General features: G+C 50.6%; 6 protein-coding genes across 6 annotated transcripts; 3 read left to right on the top strand and 3 right to left on the bottom strand.

The window, feature by feature from the left end:
• Positions 1-378: 378 nt before the first annotated feature.
• Positions 379-1,338, top strand: ASPGLDRAFT_129204 (glycoside hydrolase family 15 protein; the record flags this gene model as incomplete). Its single annotated transcript, XM_022540869.1, has 2 exons — positions 379-846; positions 898-1,338. The coding sequence occupies 2 exons, from the start codon at positions 379-381 to the stop codon at positions 1,336-1,338; spliced, it is 909 nt and encodes a 302-aa protein (XP_022399448.1).
• A 132-nt stretch (positions 1,339-1,470) lies between these two features.
• On the bottom strand, positions 1,471-2,012 carry ASPGLDRAFT_48849 (SCP2 sterol-binding domain-containing protein). Its single transcript, XM_022546990.1, has 3 exons — positions 1,971-2,012; positions 1,703-1,912; positions 1,471-1,643 (listed from the first exon to the last, which is right to left on the bottom strand). The coding sequence occupies exons 1-3, from the start codon at positions 1,984-1,986 to the stop codon at positions 1,480-1,482; spliced, it is 390 nt and encodes a 129-aa protein (XP_022399449.1). The 5' UTR covers positions 1,987-2,012; the 3' UTR covers positions 1,471-1,479.
• A 177-nt stretch (positions 2,013-2,189) lies between these two features.
• ASPGLDRAFT_48851 (uncharacterized protein) lies at positions 2,190-2,788 on the top strand. The gene has a single exon (XM_022546991.1). The coding sequence runs from the start codon at positions 2,240-2,242 to the stop codon at positions 2,507-2,509; it is 270 nt and encodes an 89-aa protein (XP_022399450.1). The 5' UTR covers positions 2,190-2,239; the 3' UTR covers positions 2,510-2,788.
• A 193-nt stretch (positions 2,789-2,981) lies between these two features.
• ASPGLDRAFT_129838 (glycoside hydrolase family 55 protein) lies at positions 2,982-5,479 on the bottom strand (the record flags this gene model as incomplete). The annotated part of the gene is made up of 4 exons (XM_022540923.1): positions 2,982-3,456; positions 3,508-4,687; positions 4,739-5,184; positions 5,241-5,479. 4 exons carry the CDS (start codon positions 5,477-5,479, stop codon positions 2,982-2,984), a joined length of 2,340 nt encoding a protein of 779 aa, XP_022399451.1.
• A 1,989-nt stretch (positions 5,480-7,468) lies between these two features.
• On the top strand, positions 7,469-11,492 carry ASPGLDRAFT_67618 (RanBP1 domain protein; the record flags this gene model as incomplete). Its single annotated transcript, XM_022549158.1, has 2 exons — positions 7,469-7,530; positions 7,643-11,492. 2 exons carry the CDS (start codon positions 7,469-7,471, stop codon positions 11,490-11,492), a joined length of 3,912 nt encoding a protein of 1,303 aa, XP_022399452.1.
• Positions 11,493-16,247: 4,755 nt separating this feature from the next.
• ASPGLDRAFT_129219 (60S ribosomal protein eL31) lies at positions 16,248-17,016 on the bottom strand (the record flags this gene model as incomplete). The annotated part of the gene is made up of 3 exons (XM_022540870.1): positions 16,248-16,454; positions 16,518-16,592; positions 16,930-17,016. The coding sequence occupies 3 exons, from the start codon at positions 17,014-17,016 to the stop codon at positions 16,248-16,250; spliced, it is 369 nt and encodes a 122-aa protein (XP_022399453.1).
• Between the last annotated feature and the right edge of the window lie 1,584 nt (positions 17,017-18,600).

The raw sequence follows: 18,600 nt of genomic DNA on the forward strand, positions 1-18,600 counted from the left end.
TTTGCGGATGACCAAGGCTATCCTGTACTCTCCCAGTCAGCATCGAGGCTAATGGTGCTATTAGCACGACAATTGCCTGCGAGCCACTTCAATTCGTGATCTCAGCCAACTCAAAGCTCAGCTTGCTTCGACCCTGGAGGCTCCCCTGGACAATAACCCTATATTTGCGGCCCAAGAAGAGCAACAGAAGAAGGTCGCTGCTATTTGGATAGCCGAGGTGAATGAGTATAACCAGCACTTAGCCTGGTGTGATCTTGGGTTTATTGGATAGCAGCGCCGGGACGGGGAAATTGGAGGGTCACGTCGAATTGAAGTTCAACGGGGAGACCTCGTGGCATGGTCTATCCTGCCACCACGTTGTAAACCGACCCCAAACAGATGAGAGAGAATCAAACTGGATTCGATCTGTGGGAGAAAGTCAATGGGACTTCGTTCTTTATTACTGCCGTGCAGCACAAGGCTCTTGTCGAGGAACAGACCTTTGCGGAAGCGCTGGGGCAGACTTGTGACGGCTGCGCTGTTGCGCCGGAGCTCTTGTGTCATCTGCAGGAGTACTGGAATGGAACCGCTATCGTTTCGAACTACCCTACCGCGAATGATCCTAAGGGACGCAGTGGTGTGGATATCAACTCTGTTCTCACGGCTATTAACACCTTCGATCCGGCTGCGGGGTGCGATGATGATGTTACCTTCCAGCCGTGCTCTGCGCGCGCGCTGTCGAATCATAAGGTTCTCGTTGATAGCTTCCGGGCTATCTATGATGTTAACCAGGGTAGGACTGCTGGACAGGCGGCTGCTGTGGGGAGATACCCGGAAGACGTTTTCATGGGTGGGAGCCCTTGGTACGTTCATATCTGTCCCAGTTGAACTTTTTGGCTAACAAGAACAGGTACCTAGCAAACCCTCGCATCCGCAGAGATGCCCTACGACGCCCTCCACCAATGGGACCACCAGCACACTATCCACATCACAAACCTCTCCCTCCCATTCTTCATGGACCTCCTCCCCGGTATCAAGACAGGCGTGTACCCCAACGCAACCCCGACCTACCAGAAGATCACCAACGCGGTGCGCAGCTACGCAGATAGTTTCATTTCCGTAGTGCAGGAGTACACTCCTGCTAACGGAGGACTGCCGGAGGAGTATAACCGCGACACGGGGGTCCAGGTTTCTGCTCCGGATCTTACCTGGTCGTACGCGGCGTTTTTGACTGCTGTTGCTAGACGCGATGGGTCGGTGCCGCCATCTTGGGGATCGTCTGCGGCCCTGAAGGTTCCTGGGAAGTGTACTAGTGCCAGTGTGGAGGGAAGCTATGCGGCTGCGAAGCTTTCGTGGTAATCAATGTCATAGACTTCGATATACTGAAGGAGTATACAGAGTATGCAGTCAACAATCAATCGATTAAATTACACCTGACCAGCAAAGAAAAATCGTACAGTAACGAAAACGCGATTAAATATAAAACAGGGTATCTATAGCTTAGAGCTTGGCCTTGCCCTGCGCCTTCTTAAGCACAGGCTCCATCTTGGTCGCCTTCATGATATTCCCGCGGATCTTCAACTTGCCGCCCATGAACAACCGCTGCGCGTTCGCCTTGCCGGTGACCAAGTCCTGGAAGTCTTTGTCGGAGAGGTTCAATGTGACTGTATTATCCATTAGCATCTTTCCCAAATAACCCCATGTATATATTGAGGGGGTGTACCATCAGCCTTCCCCCCAGCCGGAGCGGACCCCTTAGCGACAACACCCTTCTCCTTGAGATCGAGGTGCCAAGCCTCCTCCTTTCCTTCGGCGTTCTTGATGTTGAACGCGACGACAGCCTTGGCCTTGGAGATGGCGTCCTTGCGCTCGTTTTCGTCGGCTTGGAGGGTCGCGTTGATTACGTCGAAGGCGGCGGAGGAGGGGAATGCGTCTGTTGCGGTTGTTCGTTAGTGATCGGGTCAGATAGAATGGGGAGGGAGAGGGCGTACCGTTCTTGAGAGTCATGGTGGCGGTTTGTTTTGCTGAGTTGTTTGGTAATAGTTGGATAGATGAGAGTGAGATGGTGGTAGGTGAGCTGAGTTATATATGGACACGAAAGTTGTCCGTTGAGCCTCGGCACGGGGGGCGCGGTTCACATGCCGAGTCGGACTTGTGATCTCATCGTTCAGAATTCCCCGGACAATTGCACTCTATGAATTGAATGATCGCTCCCCAAAGAATGTAGAATAGCCAATTTACTTGATTCTACGGATACTAAATGCTCAGCTGGTTACTACAGGCCATTCCGAGTACACCGGATAGCACATACAACACAGAGTCAACCTCCCAACAACCAACTCGAAATTGCGAGAACCCGATCTGCAGCTCCATATCTTTTCCCATTAAACGCCCGTCCGCGGCTCTGCACATTGGTCCGGACTCGCTCGTTTATCCCGTTTGGGTATTCAATTCGCGCCACAGTCCAGAATCCACTCTACTCCGGGATCATCGTTGCTTGTGCGCTATGCTATGCTCGGGGTCTGTATGACATCCGGCGGCCTTTCATATGACCGGGTATGGTTATCCTAGGTGATTGTCCGGGGTATTCTGAGTATCGCGTGTTGCTCACATGATAGCACGTGATGATCTGGGGAAGTTTCTGAAATGGGGATCGGGGGCCGGAGGTCCGGAGGAGTCGATTATCCGCGACTAGCGAGGTCGTATACGGAGAGATCCAGTTTTAACGAGAGAAGTGTATTGCCTATTAACGCGTATACCCACACGCAGCTGATTGAGTGCTTGAGTGCTTGTCTATCTAAATGTGCGCTCACGCTGGCCTATATCATCGGACCGGCGGAACTAATCGGTCCGACATTATTCCTTATCAGTTTCTTTTGGAATGATGAGACTCTGCTTGGCAAACAGTCTTGATATTGCTACTAAATTAATCCCTTGAGATACAATGTGATATCAATTCCGAACCCATTCACTCTCGAGCTACATCAACTCTCAAAGTAAGCTCATAGTTTAAACCAAGCAACCGTATCAGCAAACGTCGCCCGATTATCCCCCGCCCTAACAACCCCCTCCCCATCCCTAACAGCCATCCACTCCGTCCCAATCGTACTCAACGCATAAACCACCAACCCGCTCGTCTCCCCCTCAATACTAAACACCTCACTCTGACAAACCTGCTCATTATCATTCGCAGAGCACGTGGTATCGTAGTTATTAAAGAAACTGTACAGTCCAGCACCGTAGATGACCGTGTCGCGCGTGTTGAGGAGGCGCAGGCCCAGAGAGTTGCAGTTTCCGGTGAGGCAGTGGGCGAAGTCTGGGTCGTTGAGGGTGGGGTTGGGTTTGTAGGGGCTGTGGGGGGCGTCGGGGTTGGGTTGGTAGTAGGGGGATTCGGTTTGGATGAAGCCGATGAAGACGGAGTCGGTGTCTGTTAGTTGGTATTGGTAGAGGGAGTGGTGTTCTGAGGAGGTTCCGTATCTATGCTGGTTAGTATCGTAGGAAGAGGATATGGAGGGTTGGGAGACTTACAACCAAACATTCTTGCCCTCGACTAACAGGCCACGTCCTGTGTACACGGAAACCCGCGTGTCATGCGGGTCATCAAGGTCGTGATCCGCCGTCCAGAACCAGTTATTCTCCAGGTAGACATTCCTCGCCGACTTCGTGATATGCATCGACATATACGCAGCCTGACACTCAGTCGATACCTGCGATATAGTTGGGCAATCCGGAACCTGCAGCTGAGATCCGGCAAATCCTCCAATGCGCGTGTGCACTTCCCACATGCCTGATCCTAGCTCTGCATCAAGGTTCCATTCGATAAGAGTGGCGCCTGCGGTCGAACCCTGCGTGCTGACGATCATGTCGGACCATTCGAAGAAGCCCGTGTCTCCTGGTTGTCCAATCTGGATGACAGGGACGGGCTTGTTGATGTCGGTCCAGGGACCGCCGCTTGCCATGATCACGGGCAGGGCCTCGCCGACGATGCGGGTGCCTGGCGGGAATTGGAGGGTGTTGGTGACTTTGTAGACGCCTTGGTCGAAGAAGACGATTTTGTTCTCGCGTCGTGCGTTGTCGATAACTGATTGCAGTGCTTTGGTATCATCCGTCGAGCCATCTCCCTTTGCACCACCTTCTCGCACGCTCACGAAGGATGATACTGGCAGTTTCTCGTACTGCGGCTTGGATTTGATGTAGTACCTGTTCGAGTCCTTGGCAAGTAGACCGCGAGGCCGGTCACCAGGCGCCATGGCACTCTGGAAGTTCTTTGGTCCGGACGGCGTGTAGCTGTGACCTTGGCCCCAAGCAGTGATAGTCTTAGACCCGCCCTCTAGAACGGTCTTGTTCGAGGCTTGCACTGCAACAGGGGTGTTCTCAAGAGCGACGTTTTCCAGAATCAAGCTGCCGTTGCTCCAAGGAGACTCTTGCCAAACAGTATCCACAAACACATGGGAGTTCTTAATGTCGCTGTCAATAACAGTGACGGAGCCCACAGTCTGGGAACCAGGACCGCCGTTTACCATGGAGATTGCCGTGCCACAGTTGTTCAGCTCGACGCCCTGGTATGTCCAGCCCCAGTTCCAGATCTGGGAGATACAAGTAGCGGAGTCGGAGATCCGCAGTTTGCGGGTTGTGTACTGTTGGCTTCCGATGTTTGCTCCGTAGAGGCCTCCGATGATTTCGATGTCATCCAATACAGTTCCAGAACCTGACAAAGTTAGCTTCCTGCCGCTATCTTCATTACACCACGGTAACATACCATTCTCAATAAAAAGGCCTTGGTGTTGTGAGCCTGATGCAGAGCTCATCACAATCTTAATATTGTAAAGACTGCTCGCCTGCCCAGTTGGCCAATGGATTCCCGTAGCTCCTTTATTCGGAGAGATATCGGTCAAATCTATAGCAAAGTTGCGAATCTGCCGGAAAAACACATTGGTAGACGTCCAGCCTTGGTTCCCGTCGTCCTGGTACACATCGCCATCGATCACACCAAGTCCTTCAAACGTGGAAGTTGCCTTGATAACAGGACGTGCATTCGGGTTTCCAACGAGTTGAGTGAAGTAGTAATCAACAATCGGCCTGGAAACGACATAGGTGCCTTCTGGAAAATACACAATTGCAGGAGTGGTAGTAGAGGTTCGACGGCTTTCTGGAGAGGCACGGTTGCCATCGCTGATGGCTCGATTGATTGCTTCGGTATCGTCGCTCTGGCCATCACCTGTTTCAGTCAGTTATGCTTCATCAGTACATGAAAGCAAGACATTCCTTTGGCTCCGTAGTCTTTTACATTGCGAAACACTTTATATCCCGACGGGTCTTGGTTGAATGCCGCAATCCCTTGATGTTTGATATCTGCCAGCCAGTACGATGCGTCACTTGGAGCTGCGACTGGGGTTGTCTCTGGGGCTTGGGCAATAACAGTTTCCGAAGGCTTCTGAGGCAACTGCGTACTGAGGCCAGTAAGCAGCAACCAGGTCGTAGCAAAAAAGGTACCGCGCATCTTGTCGATATACTCAATAGGGAACGCGTCCGTAGACTTGAAGGATTGAAGCAGGTCATTTTCCTGGGGATTTTCGGCTTCTTATATCTACTTTGTTTTCATCCCCGTCACTCAGAAAAAGCATATAGAAATAACATATGCACCGAGACGCGTCAAAGAATCTCTAGTCACAATTGAGACTGTTTTCTCCGGCAGCAGTGTTCCCATCAATTGAACTTCCAGGCATGACGAAGCATGAAGGTCCAATAGAAAACAAGGCATTGCCGCGCACCTGCATGGGAATCTTGGAGGCGCATTGACATCCGGCAGTCTGCCTCCCATTCCAAGTAGACATCCTAGACACTGACGTCGTTTGGTAACCACCAGATTGTCGTGAAGATGTCATCGACTAGAGGCTAGAATCGGCATACTTGATCGCTGCCAAGGAATAGAAAACCTGGAGATATAAGTCCCCGATTCTGAGAGAAACATGGCCAATTGCCATTTAGACCAACCATCCAGGGCTGAACGTTGCACGGGTATATAGAGGCGCCTCAGCAGAGCATTAAGCCGGTCTCCTAGCACGCGCATGTTGGACAAGGATGACCAAGCCAAATGACCCGCAGATATAAGGCTTTCTCCCGTCCTACAATTTCTCCGGTTGGTTCTTGGCCTGTTAATCCGTAGGAAATTTTCTTGCCGCGACAATGTTGAGATCCGTTGTAGTACCCGCGTCTGGGGCCTTTCTTTGGCTAAACCGCGGTAGTCTGTCATATGATTGTCTGATTATATATTTTCAGATCGAGGGGAGATTCAACATCTTCTGAAGTGACGCTAGATCTCATCAGCCAGTTTGACTCTGCATGTCATTCGGATATATATCCCGCGGTTGTCCACACAAAACAGTAGACACACCTTTTGCAGGCCATTCTGAGTTTCATTCTGAGACTTACACCTACCTTAATGTCTGTACCTGCATCAGTACCTTAGACATTGACACCCTTGCCTTTTGCGATCCCGATTAAGAAACGTGGGAGATGTCAGTGTCTGTAGGCTGTAAGGCTGCTCGCCATGGAAACAGGCATGTGTAATCGCGATACATAAATTACACTCTAGACCCCGAACTACTTGACCATTTGCTACCACAAGACCATGATAAACAGAGTCAAGCAAACAAAACAGAGTATTGTATCTCATTCACTGTATTATTTTCACTATAATCCCATTATCCAGTGGTAAAGCATTCACTGTCTGTTGTCCGCCAAGACTATCTCGCGTATCCACGTGACCGTAATATTACCTGCACCGCTAAAAAAGAAAGGAAAAAACTGTCGCGAGCCGCATATCTGCAAAAAAAGTGTCCCGAGCAACTCCCACTCAACAACTTCAGCTCATCCCCTCGACCTCCTCCTTCTTGCTCCCTCCATTTTCTATCACACAGAGGGCTTTATTAAACCAAGAAGACGCGCCTGTATTTATTATCCTTTCGAAAAGCGCGCGCTTCAGCTTTGTCTTTATAACTTCTCACCCCCCCCCCCCCGGTTTATCCTCGCGACGGACCAACATTCCGTGGTGAACACCTGCGCGTGTCCCTCACTTCGCACCTTATTTACGATCTAAACACGCATAATCTCGATATCAGGGACCGAGAGCACCGATTCTAATCATCGAGGTTACCCTATTTTGTTGACACAGCTCGCCCACGCACGTTGCCACTCCGTCGTCTACCGCCTACGAGCTTGCGATTTGTCGATACGTGGTTGTTTTTGTGTGTGGACAATACCCTCAGTCTGAAAAAACGACAAGGAGGATTTTATCGAATCGTTGCTGTGCATAAGAGACGCGTGATTCGCAACTACCCAATCGAAGCTATCACAAGGGGTTGAAGACCGCTGTTGTCTGTCACTTCCATTAGGATTCGAGACGGAGACATTGGTCTTGCTATTGTAGATGTCTAAACGCGGCAACGAGGGACCTCAGGGGGATAAGGATTCTCTCAACGAATTCCTAATGTCGAGTACACCGGAGGAGAAGCCCCAGCGGGCGAGCGCTGCGCAGTTGGCCAACAGAAAGTGAGTTAATACGGACCCTGCGAGTAGCCCCTTTTCTCCATTCGCTAGGGACAGCTCTAGCTGGATTGTGCTTTCCTTTGGTTCTCTGAGGATGATGCTAACATTCAAACAGAATTAGAGATGTTCGGAGGCGACGGCCAGGCACTGCCGCACCATCTCCCACACCACCACCACAACAACAACAACAACAACAACAACAACCTTTCAACAGCCCGTTCGGCTCCCTCAATCAGAACGCCAACCCGCCCGCTCCCACAAACGGGTTCTCATTTGGCCAGTCTCAGAGTTTCCCAGGCCCCGCTCCCACTACGAGTCAGCCCGGCACAAACGGAACATCATCGCCATTCTCTTTTGGTGGTGGAAGCGGCGGCCCTTCCTTTAATTTCGCCGCAGGGGCCACTACAACAGCAAGCAATCCATTTGCTACCGTGAGTACGGCCGCTCCGAGTCAACCAGCCGATGGCGGTAGCTTCGGAGGGTTCAAGGGAAACATCTTCAATCTCGCACCAGCAAGCCCGGCGCCTTCTGGTGGTCTCTTTGGTGCGACCTCTGGTCCTTCCGCCGGGGCCACGCCTGCTACTAGCGGTGCTGGTCTATTTGGACAAACAAGCGCTTCGAGTCCTGCGCCGACGCCCGCGGCTTCGACGAGTATCTTCGGCCAGTCAACCTCGGACAAGCCATCCATCTTCGGCCAATCTACAGGTTCTGCGGACGATTCGATGCAAACTTCTCCGGACGCCAAGAGCAGCACTGCATCGAAGCCGTCCATCTTTGGCAATGGAACTACTCCCGCACCACCTCCTACCTTTGGCGGTTTTGGCGGGGACAACCTATTCAGCAAGCCTGCAAGCTCTGCACCCAGTCCGTCGCCCACCAAGCCTCTCTTCGGCGCGAAACCAGACGAAAAATCTACTCCAGCAATACCATTCACCTTTGGGGCCAAGCCCGCAGAGCAGTCCGGCGTGGCGTCGCCCTCCATTTTCGGCGCGACCACTCAAACCAGCTCTGCAACGACCACCCCTACAACTGCACCTTCTCTATTTGGAGCCTCTACATCCCAGAACCCCTTCCAGTCCGGCAATCTCTTCTCAGGTGCCCCTGCGGCAACCGAAAAGCCACAAGAAGAGAAAAAGCCAAGCGACTCTGCTCCCAAGTCGCCGTTCCAGTTCACGCCGTCTGCCTCCACTGGACCTTCGTTGTTTTCCAAGAGCGAGACTGCACCAGCACCGGCTGCATCTGGTGGATCGTTCGGCCAGAACCCTAGTCTTGGTGCATCGCAGCCTCCATCCACAGGCAACATCTTCGCGCCTAAGCCACCGACTTCCACAGAAGAGAAAGCTCCCGCAGCCAACCCGTTCGGCGGTATTTTTGCGCCCAAGCCAGCTTCTGAAAGCAAACCGGAAGAGGGAAAGCAGCAACCTGCAGCCCAGCCCTCTTTTGGCGGCGGCCTCTTTTCTCCCAAGCCAAGCGAGCCGGCAGAACCTACCACCTCCACACCTTCTTTCTCGGCTTCTACGCCTGCTGCCGGTACGGCCAAGCCTCCAAGCGCTTTCCAACCGTCTACTTCTCTGTTCCAGCCACCTCCCGCCGCGGCTCCCAGGCCGGCCTCTCAGCGTCTCGAGACGATGCAGCCCAAGGGGCTTTCGGTTGACCTCAACAAGCATCTGCAAGATGACGTTGAGCTACTGAACCGGGTCCGCATCCTGAATGAGTCTTTCAAGCGCGAGATAACGAAACTTGATCCATCTAAAGATGACTTCGATCTTGTTATCCTGTACTATATGCGCGTTCGTGATACGATCGGGGCCCCTACTGGCGGGGAACATGCCCCTAAGCGCAAGACTCGGGATGAAGACGGTGATCAGGGTGTTCCAGCTCAGAAGAAGGCGAAACCTTTTGGCGAAGCCGCATCTTCGTCAGCGCCGCAGATGAATATTGCGCCGAGCTCCATCACCAGCACCTCCTCTAACCTGTTTGGTGCGAGTGAGATTGCTAAACCCAGCCCCAGTAAGAGGAAAGTGGACGATGAAGATGGCAGCGTCTCTGAGCCTCCCTCGGCAAAACGCTCACAGGGCGATTCTACTACCGCGAGCATCTTCGCCCAGACCTTCTCTAACTCCAAGTCGGCCGAGTCTGATAAGGAAGAGCCTTTCCAGTCGCCCGTTTCTTCTCCCTTCAAGCCGTCCACCCCTGAGTCTAAGAAGGTGGCTCCGGTTTCGACCACCCCGACCACATCTCCCGCAAAGACTCTCTTCCCCACCCCCGCTGCGTCGAATGAGCCTTCCGCTCCTACCTCGCTTTTCGGTCAGCCTTCATCCGCGTCGAAGCCCGCCTCCGAAGCACCAAATACCGATGCCGCTCCTGCAAATCCTTTTACACTGAAGCCCACGGAGAACAAGAGTGCAGAGCTAGCGGCTGCCCCGTCGTTCTCGATGCCAAAGTTCGGTGGTGGCGGTGGCACGAATTTCTTTGCGCAATTCAAGACCCAAGCGGAAAGCCACGCCGAGAAGGAGAAGGCCAAGCGGAAGGAAGAAGATTTTGACTCGGAAGAAGAAGACGAGGCTGAGTGGGAGCGCAAGGATGCTGAGAAGCAACGCAAGAAGCGGGAGGAGCTCGAAGCCCAATCGCAGAGGCGGGCTAAGTTCATTCCTGGACAGGGATTTTCCTTCGACGAGGATGGCAGCACAAACACACAAGACTCCAAGAAGTCCGATGAGACGAATGGTGTTTCCTTCGCTAGCTCTGCTACGTCGGTCTTTGACACAAAGAGTGAGACCGAGGAAAAACCCAGCAACATTTTTAGCCACTTGTCTGCTACTCCTACGGAGGTTGAGGAGAACGATGGCGATGTCACTGAGGAAGCGTCAGATAATGAGGATGAGGGCCCCGGGTCTAAGGCCGCCACTGTCAGCAAAGATGATGGGTCCAACGATAGCGAAGATGGCGACTTTGGTAAGGCTCTGAAGAAGTCCAAGGCCGCTGACAAGCCTGCCACGGCCACGGAAACCACCAGTGAGTCCACTCCAGCGAAACCCGCTGGCGGCAGCCTGTTTGGCAGTGTTCAGGACAAGGAAGGTGAGGCTACTCCGAAGAACCCATTTGGTTCGTTGTTCAGCACCCCGAAGCCGCAGGCTTCGTCAAGTGGAACTCCAAGCCTTTTCGCACCCACTACTTCTACTAGCGGCTCTACGAGTCTCTTCGGTGCGTCCACCAACGCCACCGGCGGAAGCCTGTTCGGCGCCTCGACAGTCGGTACCGGATCTCTCTTTGGTGCAGGCCAGAACGGTGTCAAGAATGACCAGACATGGAAGAAGGACTCCCCTATCAAGTTTGCATCGGACTCGAGCTCCACCTCGAAGCCGGATACTTCTTCGTCCGAAGCCCCGAAGCCATTCTCTACCCTGTTTGGGGCAGGTGGTGCGCCCAAGCCAACATCTGGTGATTCCAAACCGTCGCTTGGGTTTACATTCGGCGCTCCTTCAACTCAGACTTCTTCTATCTTCTCCTCTGCAGCTAATTCCGCCGCAACCAGCGCTGCTTCAACGCCAGGGACTTCTGATGCCGGAGCTGGCGAGTCCGGTGACGGCGAAGCAGCGGAAGCTCTGCCCCAGGTTAACCTGGCTCGCGGTGGCGCAGGCGAAGAGAACGAGGAGGTGCTCATGGAAACTCGCGCTCGTGGATTGAAGATGGCCAAGGAGGGATGGGACAGCCAGGGTGTTGGTTTCGTTAAGATCCTGAAGAACCGGGAAACTTCTCGCTCCCGTGTGGTCCTTCGCGCTGATCCTAGTGGCAAGGTGCTTCTGAATGCTTCGTTGATGAAGGCCATCAAGTACACTATCAACGGAACTGGTGTGCTCTTTGCTGTTCCCCAGCCTGATGGAAGTCTGGAACAGTGGGCTATCCGGACGAAGAAAGAGGACATTGGACGTCTTGGATCTACCATGGAAGAGGCCAAGGCTTAAGCCCGTTGCGTTTGTTTTTGAATACCTTATGGTGATACATCATGAATGCTCTTCATTCTAACGAGGACAGACGCGCGTTCCGACCTGTTCCTTTCTTTTCATCAACAACTTTCTTTCATCATTGTGACACATCCGTCGCCTCTTTTATTTTTCACGTGTAACCCTGACCATTGAGATACTTTTCTGGGCCATGTCTTCCTACGCTTCTTTGTCTAATCCGATCTTGGGTGCCTTTGAACGATCGCCTCGTTTCGTTTCTTTATTCCTATTCCTACCTCACCTTCTTGGACCGGCCGACTTCAACATCCTTCGAGACATACCCTACCCACTTCTGTCTTTGTATGTATTTACCTAGTTATGTTGCACATTGGCGCTTGCAGCATGTATGCTTTTTTGAGCATCGTCGTTTTTTGTTTTGTTGTTGTGTTGTGTAGTCGTCGTTGTCGTTGAGTTCAGAAAGGCGCAATTAGTTTAGCATAGCGATGTGGCATTTTTATTTCTTTGAGAATACATTCAGATTACTTGCTTCCAATGGTTCTTTCAAATAATTAACCGTAGATGGGATGTAGATGGGAACGAGCTATGGCGAATTCTCAAGGGGAATAAATAGTCAGCAAACATTCGAGGAGCGTATATCGAATCAAGTCCACTTGCAAAGCAGGTCTTCGGCTCTTTTTGGTATTGTAACGGACCACTACATGATACTTCAGAAACATAGTAAATCGTTGTTCGTGCAGTATTGGATCGTTTCCTAGGATCAACGGAAAGAGGCTAGTGATGATCTTCGTCTCGCCAAGGGCTGCATCGCATCGGCTTTCTCGACGAAGTCATCAAAGTATTTTCCGTGCAATCAACCAAGTACCTCGCCAGCATTGCCTTCGGTTCTTTCCAATTATCGAGTTTTGGCAGTATGTCCGAGTTCTAATTCCAATGTGCCGGGTATCCGTTGTCCATGAGCAATTGCTCAAAGTGTTTGTACTCGGATGAAAAAAGCCCTCGAGACCAGGTGAATAAGCATCCCAACTGTCGATGTTATAGAAGTAGCTATGAGCCCCTCACGCGGCTTCCAAACGACCCCTCCTGCAAGTTCAAGATACCGGTGAGGGTTTGTTGATAAGGCATGGTGGCAGTGATCTTGGGCTCTTTACTCAAGATTGCAAGTTCGGGATAGAGTGTGTCATAGTACTTGATTGTACTTGAGAGAAGAGTTTCTAAATGTGTATGCCATAGGGTCGCATCAAGCAAATTTGCTTGATTCATTGAGTACATCGTAGTGCGCTGGCGTGTCTGCCTTAGTCAATATGGTTCCATTACAGACGTTCATGTTATTATGAGGGCTGACACCATTGTGTTACCTCGAGAGGGCGAGGTCCTTCGTTTCAGGCATTCTAACCCACTTGCACTTGGCCGCGCAGGTTCATGGTTGGCGCACACTTTGTATGGTATGCGCATCCCACATGTTGGTCCGTCCATCCACGAAATCCAGGACTGCCTCGACATATGCATCCTAAGCTTAGCCGGACTTCAACTAGTCAAGCAGCGTGGTCATTACTTTCAAGGCTAAATGTCCAACACCAAGCTGTGCAGCGATGGAATATCGTGACGTGGATTTCTGTCGGCGTTGGACTGTTCACTGCTAACAGAGATGCTCTTGTGAAGAATGCAGCAGTCAGTCTTATATTGATTCCGTGAATCGTAATCAGCCATGCCTCTTGATCTTCCCAGTTATCGGGTAGCTTTTTGGCTTGTTCTCATTGCTTTGCCGAGGGGATTCGCAAACTCCTGGGAAAGCAGAGATTTGTTGGCGTGTCTGAATCTCGCCTACATCTGTCACTCTTCCCTTGGCAGGTTTTCTGAGAGGTCAAACCCAAAGGATATAAGCGATATACCGTCACGAAAAAGTCTAGTCAGCGGTACATATAATCCGCCGACACCATCCAGATGACTATATTATACGGGACTTCTTTCCCTCTTGCTTGAGATTGTATCCATAAAATACCCACTGTATCATTTTGTTTTCACAAAAAGTGTTCCCAAACGTCTCGACCTTACGTCCAATCGATTGAAAGGACGAGCCTGACGGCCGAGAACCTCGCCATCTTCGTTGATGGCTGTCATGGATTTCCCCGGGAATTTGGTGAATTCGTGACAAGCAGAATAAAATAATTCCAGCCATAATACTTCGGCGAAGACCGCGCTGGTATCTGGGTCAAGTCATGACTCCTTTCTTTTGCTTAATTCTCTATCACCCAGCAGCGCATCAATCAACTTGCTTACTCTCAACGGACGCGATGCGCTCCTCCAAGTGGTTCAACCTCGCAGGAATGACTCCAAATTCAGCTTTAGCATTAGTAGACGAGGAATGGATGTCGGCTTCGAGTATCTCGACACGGCTCTGATTGTCTAAGACGGCTTGATCAATCTTCTTCTCCAGGAAGCTGTGATCATAACGGCGTGACTGGTTTGTTGACATTGGGTCGTGTTGCCGGTTTTTCAAAGTCAAGGATTTAGATGCATTTCTATTAGTACGCGGTTTCAAAGGGCACAGAACGCTGTCATAACTCACACCTGCCACACGATGGGAACAGGTGATTCCCCAAAGGCACTCAGTTCTACGAATCCACCAAGTGTTCCCGACGTTGTCAAAATGTTTCGGACTAGAATATAGACACCAGAGCAGTTCGTCGCAGTCGTGATTTTCCATAAGAACCGGCGCCAAAGGTAATTATATCCAATCCTCTTTGAAGTAAGTTACTTGTTTTCCCTAAGAAATTGGCAAACTCCTGCCCTAACAGTCCGGAGTTGAATGGCTCTTCCTTGCTGGATTGGTGGATGCATCCACCGGCATGTCGGCGCTTTGCCTTCATTTGGTTAGTATACTGTGCTAACTGAAAGAACCAGGATTACGAACCTCGATAGATATCACCGGCAAGGTGTGCAGTGCCAATGCTGGCCTTCGCGAGTATAACCCCCCTGTCATTTTTGGTGTTTGGACGGCGACTGGTTGCATACAATTGAGCTCTAGCATGTCAATGATGGTATCCTTAGTTTTTCTTAATCCTTTCCCATGTACCTTTCACGTCATCAATCTAAAACCGTTGGTCGAAAGTCACAAGAGAACATACCCGACACTTACAAGGCAGGGCCCAACAGCATCAGCAGAGTTGTGGTCCTTCATCGGATTACATTTCAGGCAATAAACGCAGCCAGCCGTTCTATACTGGTAGGCGTAAGCCGCTTCTGGGTATTGCTGGGTGTAGCCAAGCAAAATTGTCGACTTGAAAGAGTTCTAGGTACGATGATTCCGTGTTGTCTAGGGCATTTGAGGCCTGGTCAGGCAGTTGGATATTCAATCTGCTGACACCATCCGAAGACAGAGAATTTGGCAGGGAACTCTTATATTTGCCCAGCGTTCACTTATCAAATTCTTTTTTCTCCACATAAAGTGTTTTTTTAAGTCACAAGTCATCCGATGAGAGCGATGAGCCTCCGGGTAGGAATGTGGAAATTCTCTTTGCTGGTCGTCATCTCCTTTCCCAAGGAGTTGACGAACTTTATCATAAGACAAAGATAGTCGTACCAAGTAACTCGGTAAGACCAGACTATGACTCTGTCACCATGTCTGGACATGCTATTTTCCAAAGTGTCAAAAGTATACAGTCTGCGGTCTCTTTATCTCTCTCTCTCTCTCTCTCTCTCTTTTTTTTTTTTTTTTTTTTCAGTTTGCAGAAAGCGATGCTGTATAGTCATGGCATCCATTTGGACCAGACTTTACCAGGGCAATGGGTTGCGACTCGGAGACTGGGTACAATGGCCCGGGACGAGTCTTGCTCGAAGATATTGCGTTTGCTAAGATTTAGTAGTTTGTTTAGCTTTCTACGGCGAAGTTATTTTGCTGGTATTCACTTTATGAATGATATTGTCCCTCACGAAAAATAGTGGATGTAAAGCCCTAAAAGGACTTCTCCCCATAAAGACCTACAATCCTAGACTGCTCAAATACCGGAAAACACCAATCAAGGACCTGACCAGTTCCCGACGGTCCTCACGCTTGAATGTATCAAACGGAACCGAACGGTACAGAGGCAAGGGCTCAGTGACGATCCGGTGTTCCACAAGATTGCGCATATAGCTCTGAGACGCTCGTAGCCTGCTAACGAAGACCTGAGATTCGTCCACGAAAATTGCAAACCCGTCATAATGGGTTAGTCATTGATTCCGTGAGTAGTTAGGCAATTGTTGCTGCGAGGAGGGCGCCAGGGACTTCGTGCCATGGCATATTTGGTAGGCGGGACTTGTCGACAACCTGGTTGGCGCGAAGCATGATTAGAAGAATCCTCAAGAAAGAAGAGGCACTGCTTTGCATACCAATAGGACCATAAGTGGGACGCTCTGGACTGTGTTCGTATCATTCATGCGCCTCACAACCATCCTGTAGCCCGGCACTTTGGCCCAGAACCTCAATTTGGGGGTGTCGATGACACTTATAAACCGCGGAACTACAATATGTCTACTGGAGAGCTTATAGCAAAGAAGCAATATGGGTATCAAGATTCTTTCGACCAAATGCCCTGGGAAAATGTCCACTCGGACAAGATCTGTGCATTTCAAATTTTCTTGTCAATGGTATCTAGTACATCCATCCGAACGAGAAATCCGCCAGACCCGGACCGGCCACAACAAACCCCATTATTCAAGTCCAGGAACAAGAACAGGAAGAAAAACTTTTTTCATGTCCATTCATTGTCAATTAATTTACTCGTCGTCGACAACGGTGGTGTGGAGACCCTTGGGCTCCTTGACGTTGACGGCCTGGACGTAAGAGTAGAGCTTCTCCTTGGCGCCCTCCTCGTCGTTACGCTTACGCGAGATGCGGACACGGAGACGGAAGGGGACACCCTTGATACCGCACTCCCAGACCTTCTTGTTGAGCTGGGGGTCAAGACGGACGTCCTTGGTGCCCTGTAGAGAGTAGAGCAGTTAGTTATCGGCCTCCCCGGCAGAAAGTGAAGGGAAAAGACTTACCATGGAGTGCTCAGCGAAGGTGCGGATCTCCTTGATAGCGCGGGGAGCGCGCTTCTTGAAGGTAACACCGTGGCACTATAAGTCGCAAAAAAAGAGAAATCAGTCTTCCGCCCGAATGCCATGAATACGTATTCTGCGATCGGCCATAGAGGTGGACTTCATAAAACTAATTCTTCTTTTTTTGTTGCGCATCGCATCGCAGCCAGTTTCCTGGTCTGCTTTGCTTTGCATTATTTTCCCTCTCTGGTGTCATATGCCTTCCTCGAATTGGTATTCCCCTTCGGTTGTCCCAAAATCGAGCAGCTCTCCCAGGTGTGTTCTCCGTCCATACCTCCGGTATCGAGAAATTCGCAGGGTTTTGGTCGATTTCGCTAAACGATCGACAAATGTAGATAGGACTTCTTCAACGTACTCTCTTGTGCAGGTTGATGGTGTACTCGCGGGTGACAACGTCGGCAATGGCCGAGCGCTGCTTCTTCTGGGTCTGGACGTTGGACATTTCTGATGAAAATAAACTGTCAGCCTGAGCGACAAAGGATGAGAGGATAATATCTGTATACTGACTTAATGGGGTTGACGAGATTGTCGGCTGTCGTTGGCGAAGTGGTCAAATTTCGAGGATGGAAATTTCCGGATGATTTTTGATGTCGAAATTCAGTGTGGCTCGCTTATCCGCCCGGCTCCGCTGATTGGTGGACTGCACGTGATTGTTGTTTAATCACGTGACTATGCCGCCCTCGCTTAGGCTTAGGCTATGTACGGAGTAGTCTTTCTCGTAGACCTCACAATCAACCACACGTCTTTGGGTTATGAGCCCTTCTCAATTCTCCCATATTTGTGATTCGAACAATGGCGCGAGATCGCAGTCAACAAATGACCCCTTAGGGACTGCCGGGTTTGGCATCGACTCGCCATGGGCAACAACCCGATAGACATAGATAATACGCCTCTGTCTACGTATCGTACGGATCGGGATGACTTCGGAACAACAACGACACTGAAAACGGCAATGCCAACCATCGGGAACCCCGTGCTGAGTCTTAAATTTCCAAATCCGCAATCCGGATCGCAGATGAGCGCTTCGTGTTCCTCGCTTTGATTATTCATTCCCCGAGGCCGCAACGCCTCATACGCACGCCGGAATCATGCGCCGTCCTCGCCAGGTCCGTTTTCTACCTGCCCATGTCATCGGGCTTCTCCGAATCCTCGGTTTCAATCTGTATGGATATACATGACGAGCGAGCGGCTATCACCTCTGTTGAGGTGAAACATCTGGCGTATGGTGTGTTCCTACAACAGGGCGGATTGGATAATACATGTATTGGGAAATATCGATCGCGAAGACTAAAGACGTCCCTTTAGCAGGTTAGCCTGAAAATATGTTCTTGGGGTAGCCTGCAAAGGGGGCGTCTTTGTCTTCTCGATCCGTATCTCGCAATATATAGTATTTGGACCGTCTTATGGGCGTTGAAGCGGATCTGTTACCATACAAGTGGGGGGCCACCATGTCGAACGAGCCGACGCGTTCAATCGGTTGTTTTACCTCACGCTTCGGATCGATTCGAATGGGATTTGAGCACTAAGCAGTTGGGGATCTCATGAGTGCGCATGTAATACCTGCTCTGGATTATTGATCATGTAATCTGCGAGGTCAGATGATATTGTTGCGCCTGTTGCAACCGTAGTCTCATCTCATTTCTCGGCGTACATGATCAACAATTCAAGCATATCCTACATTACCGTGCTGGCAGAGCATGTGCGAGGAAGACTGTTTGTATCAGTGCTTAGGTTTAGAGACAAATCAGAGTCCTTTTCAATGTCGATACTACTATGCTCATTTAGTTCCGAACCTAATACCATCCTGACCGAAGTACCCATAACCATGCATCATTCGAGAAGCTCACGGGAAAGAGCAAGATTGCGCTCGAACCAATTACCATGCCATGCTATCTTTGCTATATAACCAGTGGACCATTCTTCTTCGGTTCGCTAGTCCAAATTCGTCCCGCTGGGTTTAAATAAACGCAATTCTCGCACTTGGGTTGATAATCAGCCCGTTTTGGATCCACGTTGTACGATGTTC

This window comes from Aspergillus glaucus, assembly GCF_001890805.1.
Source record: "Aspergillus glaucus CBS 516.65 unplaced genomic scaffold ASPGLscaffold_14, whole genome shotgun sequence".
In the NCBI taxonomy this organism is placed as follows: Eukaryota; Fungi; Ascomycota; class Eurotiomycetes; order Eurotiales; family Aspergillaceae; genus Aspergillus; species Aspergillus glaucus.

Excerpts from the sequence above, each read along its gene's own strand:
- ASPGLDRAFT_48849 (XM_022546990.1), bottom strand. Across the intron at positions 1,644-1,702 it reads GGCTGGGGGGAAGGCTGATG|TCACATTGAACCTCTCCGAC; the intron begins GTACACCCCCTC and ends TGGATAATACAG.
- ASPGLDRAFT_48851 (XM_022546991.1), top strand. The coding sequence starts at position 2,240 with ATGCTCAGCTGGTTACTACAGGCCATTCCGAGTACACCGGATAGCACA.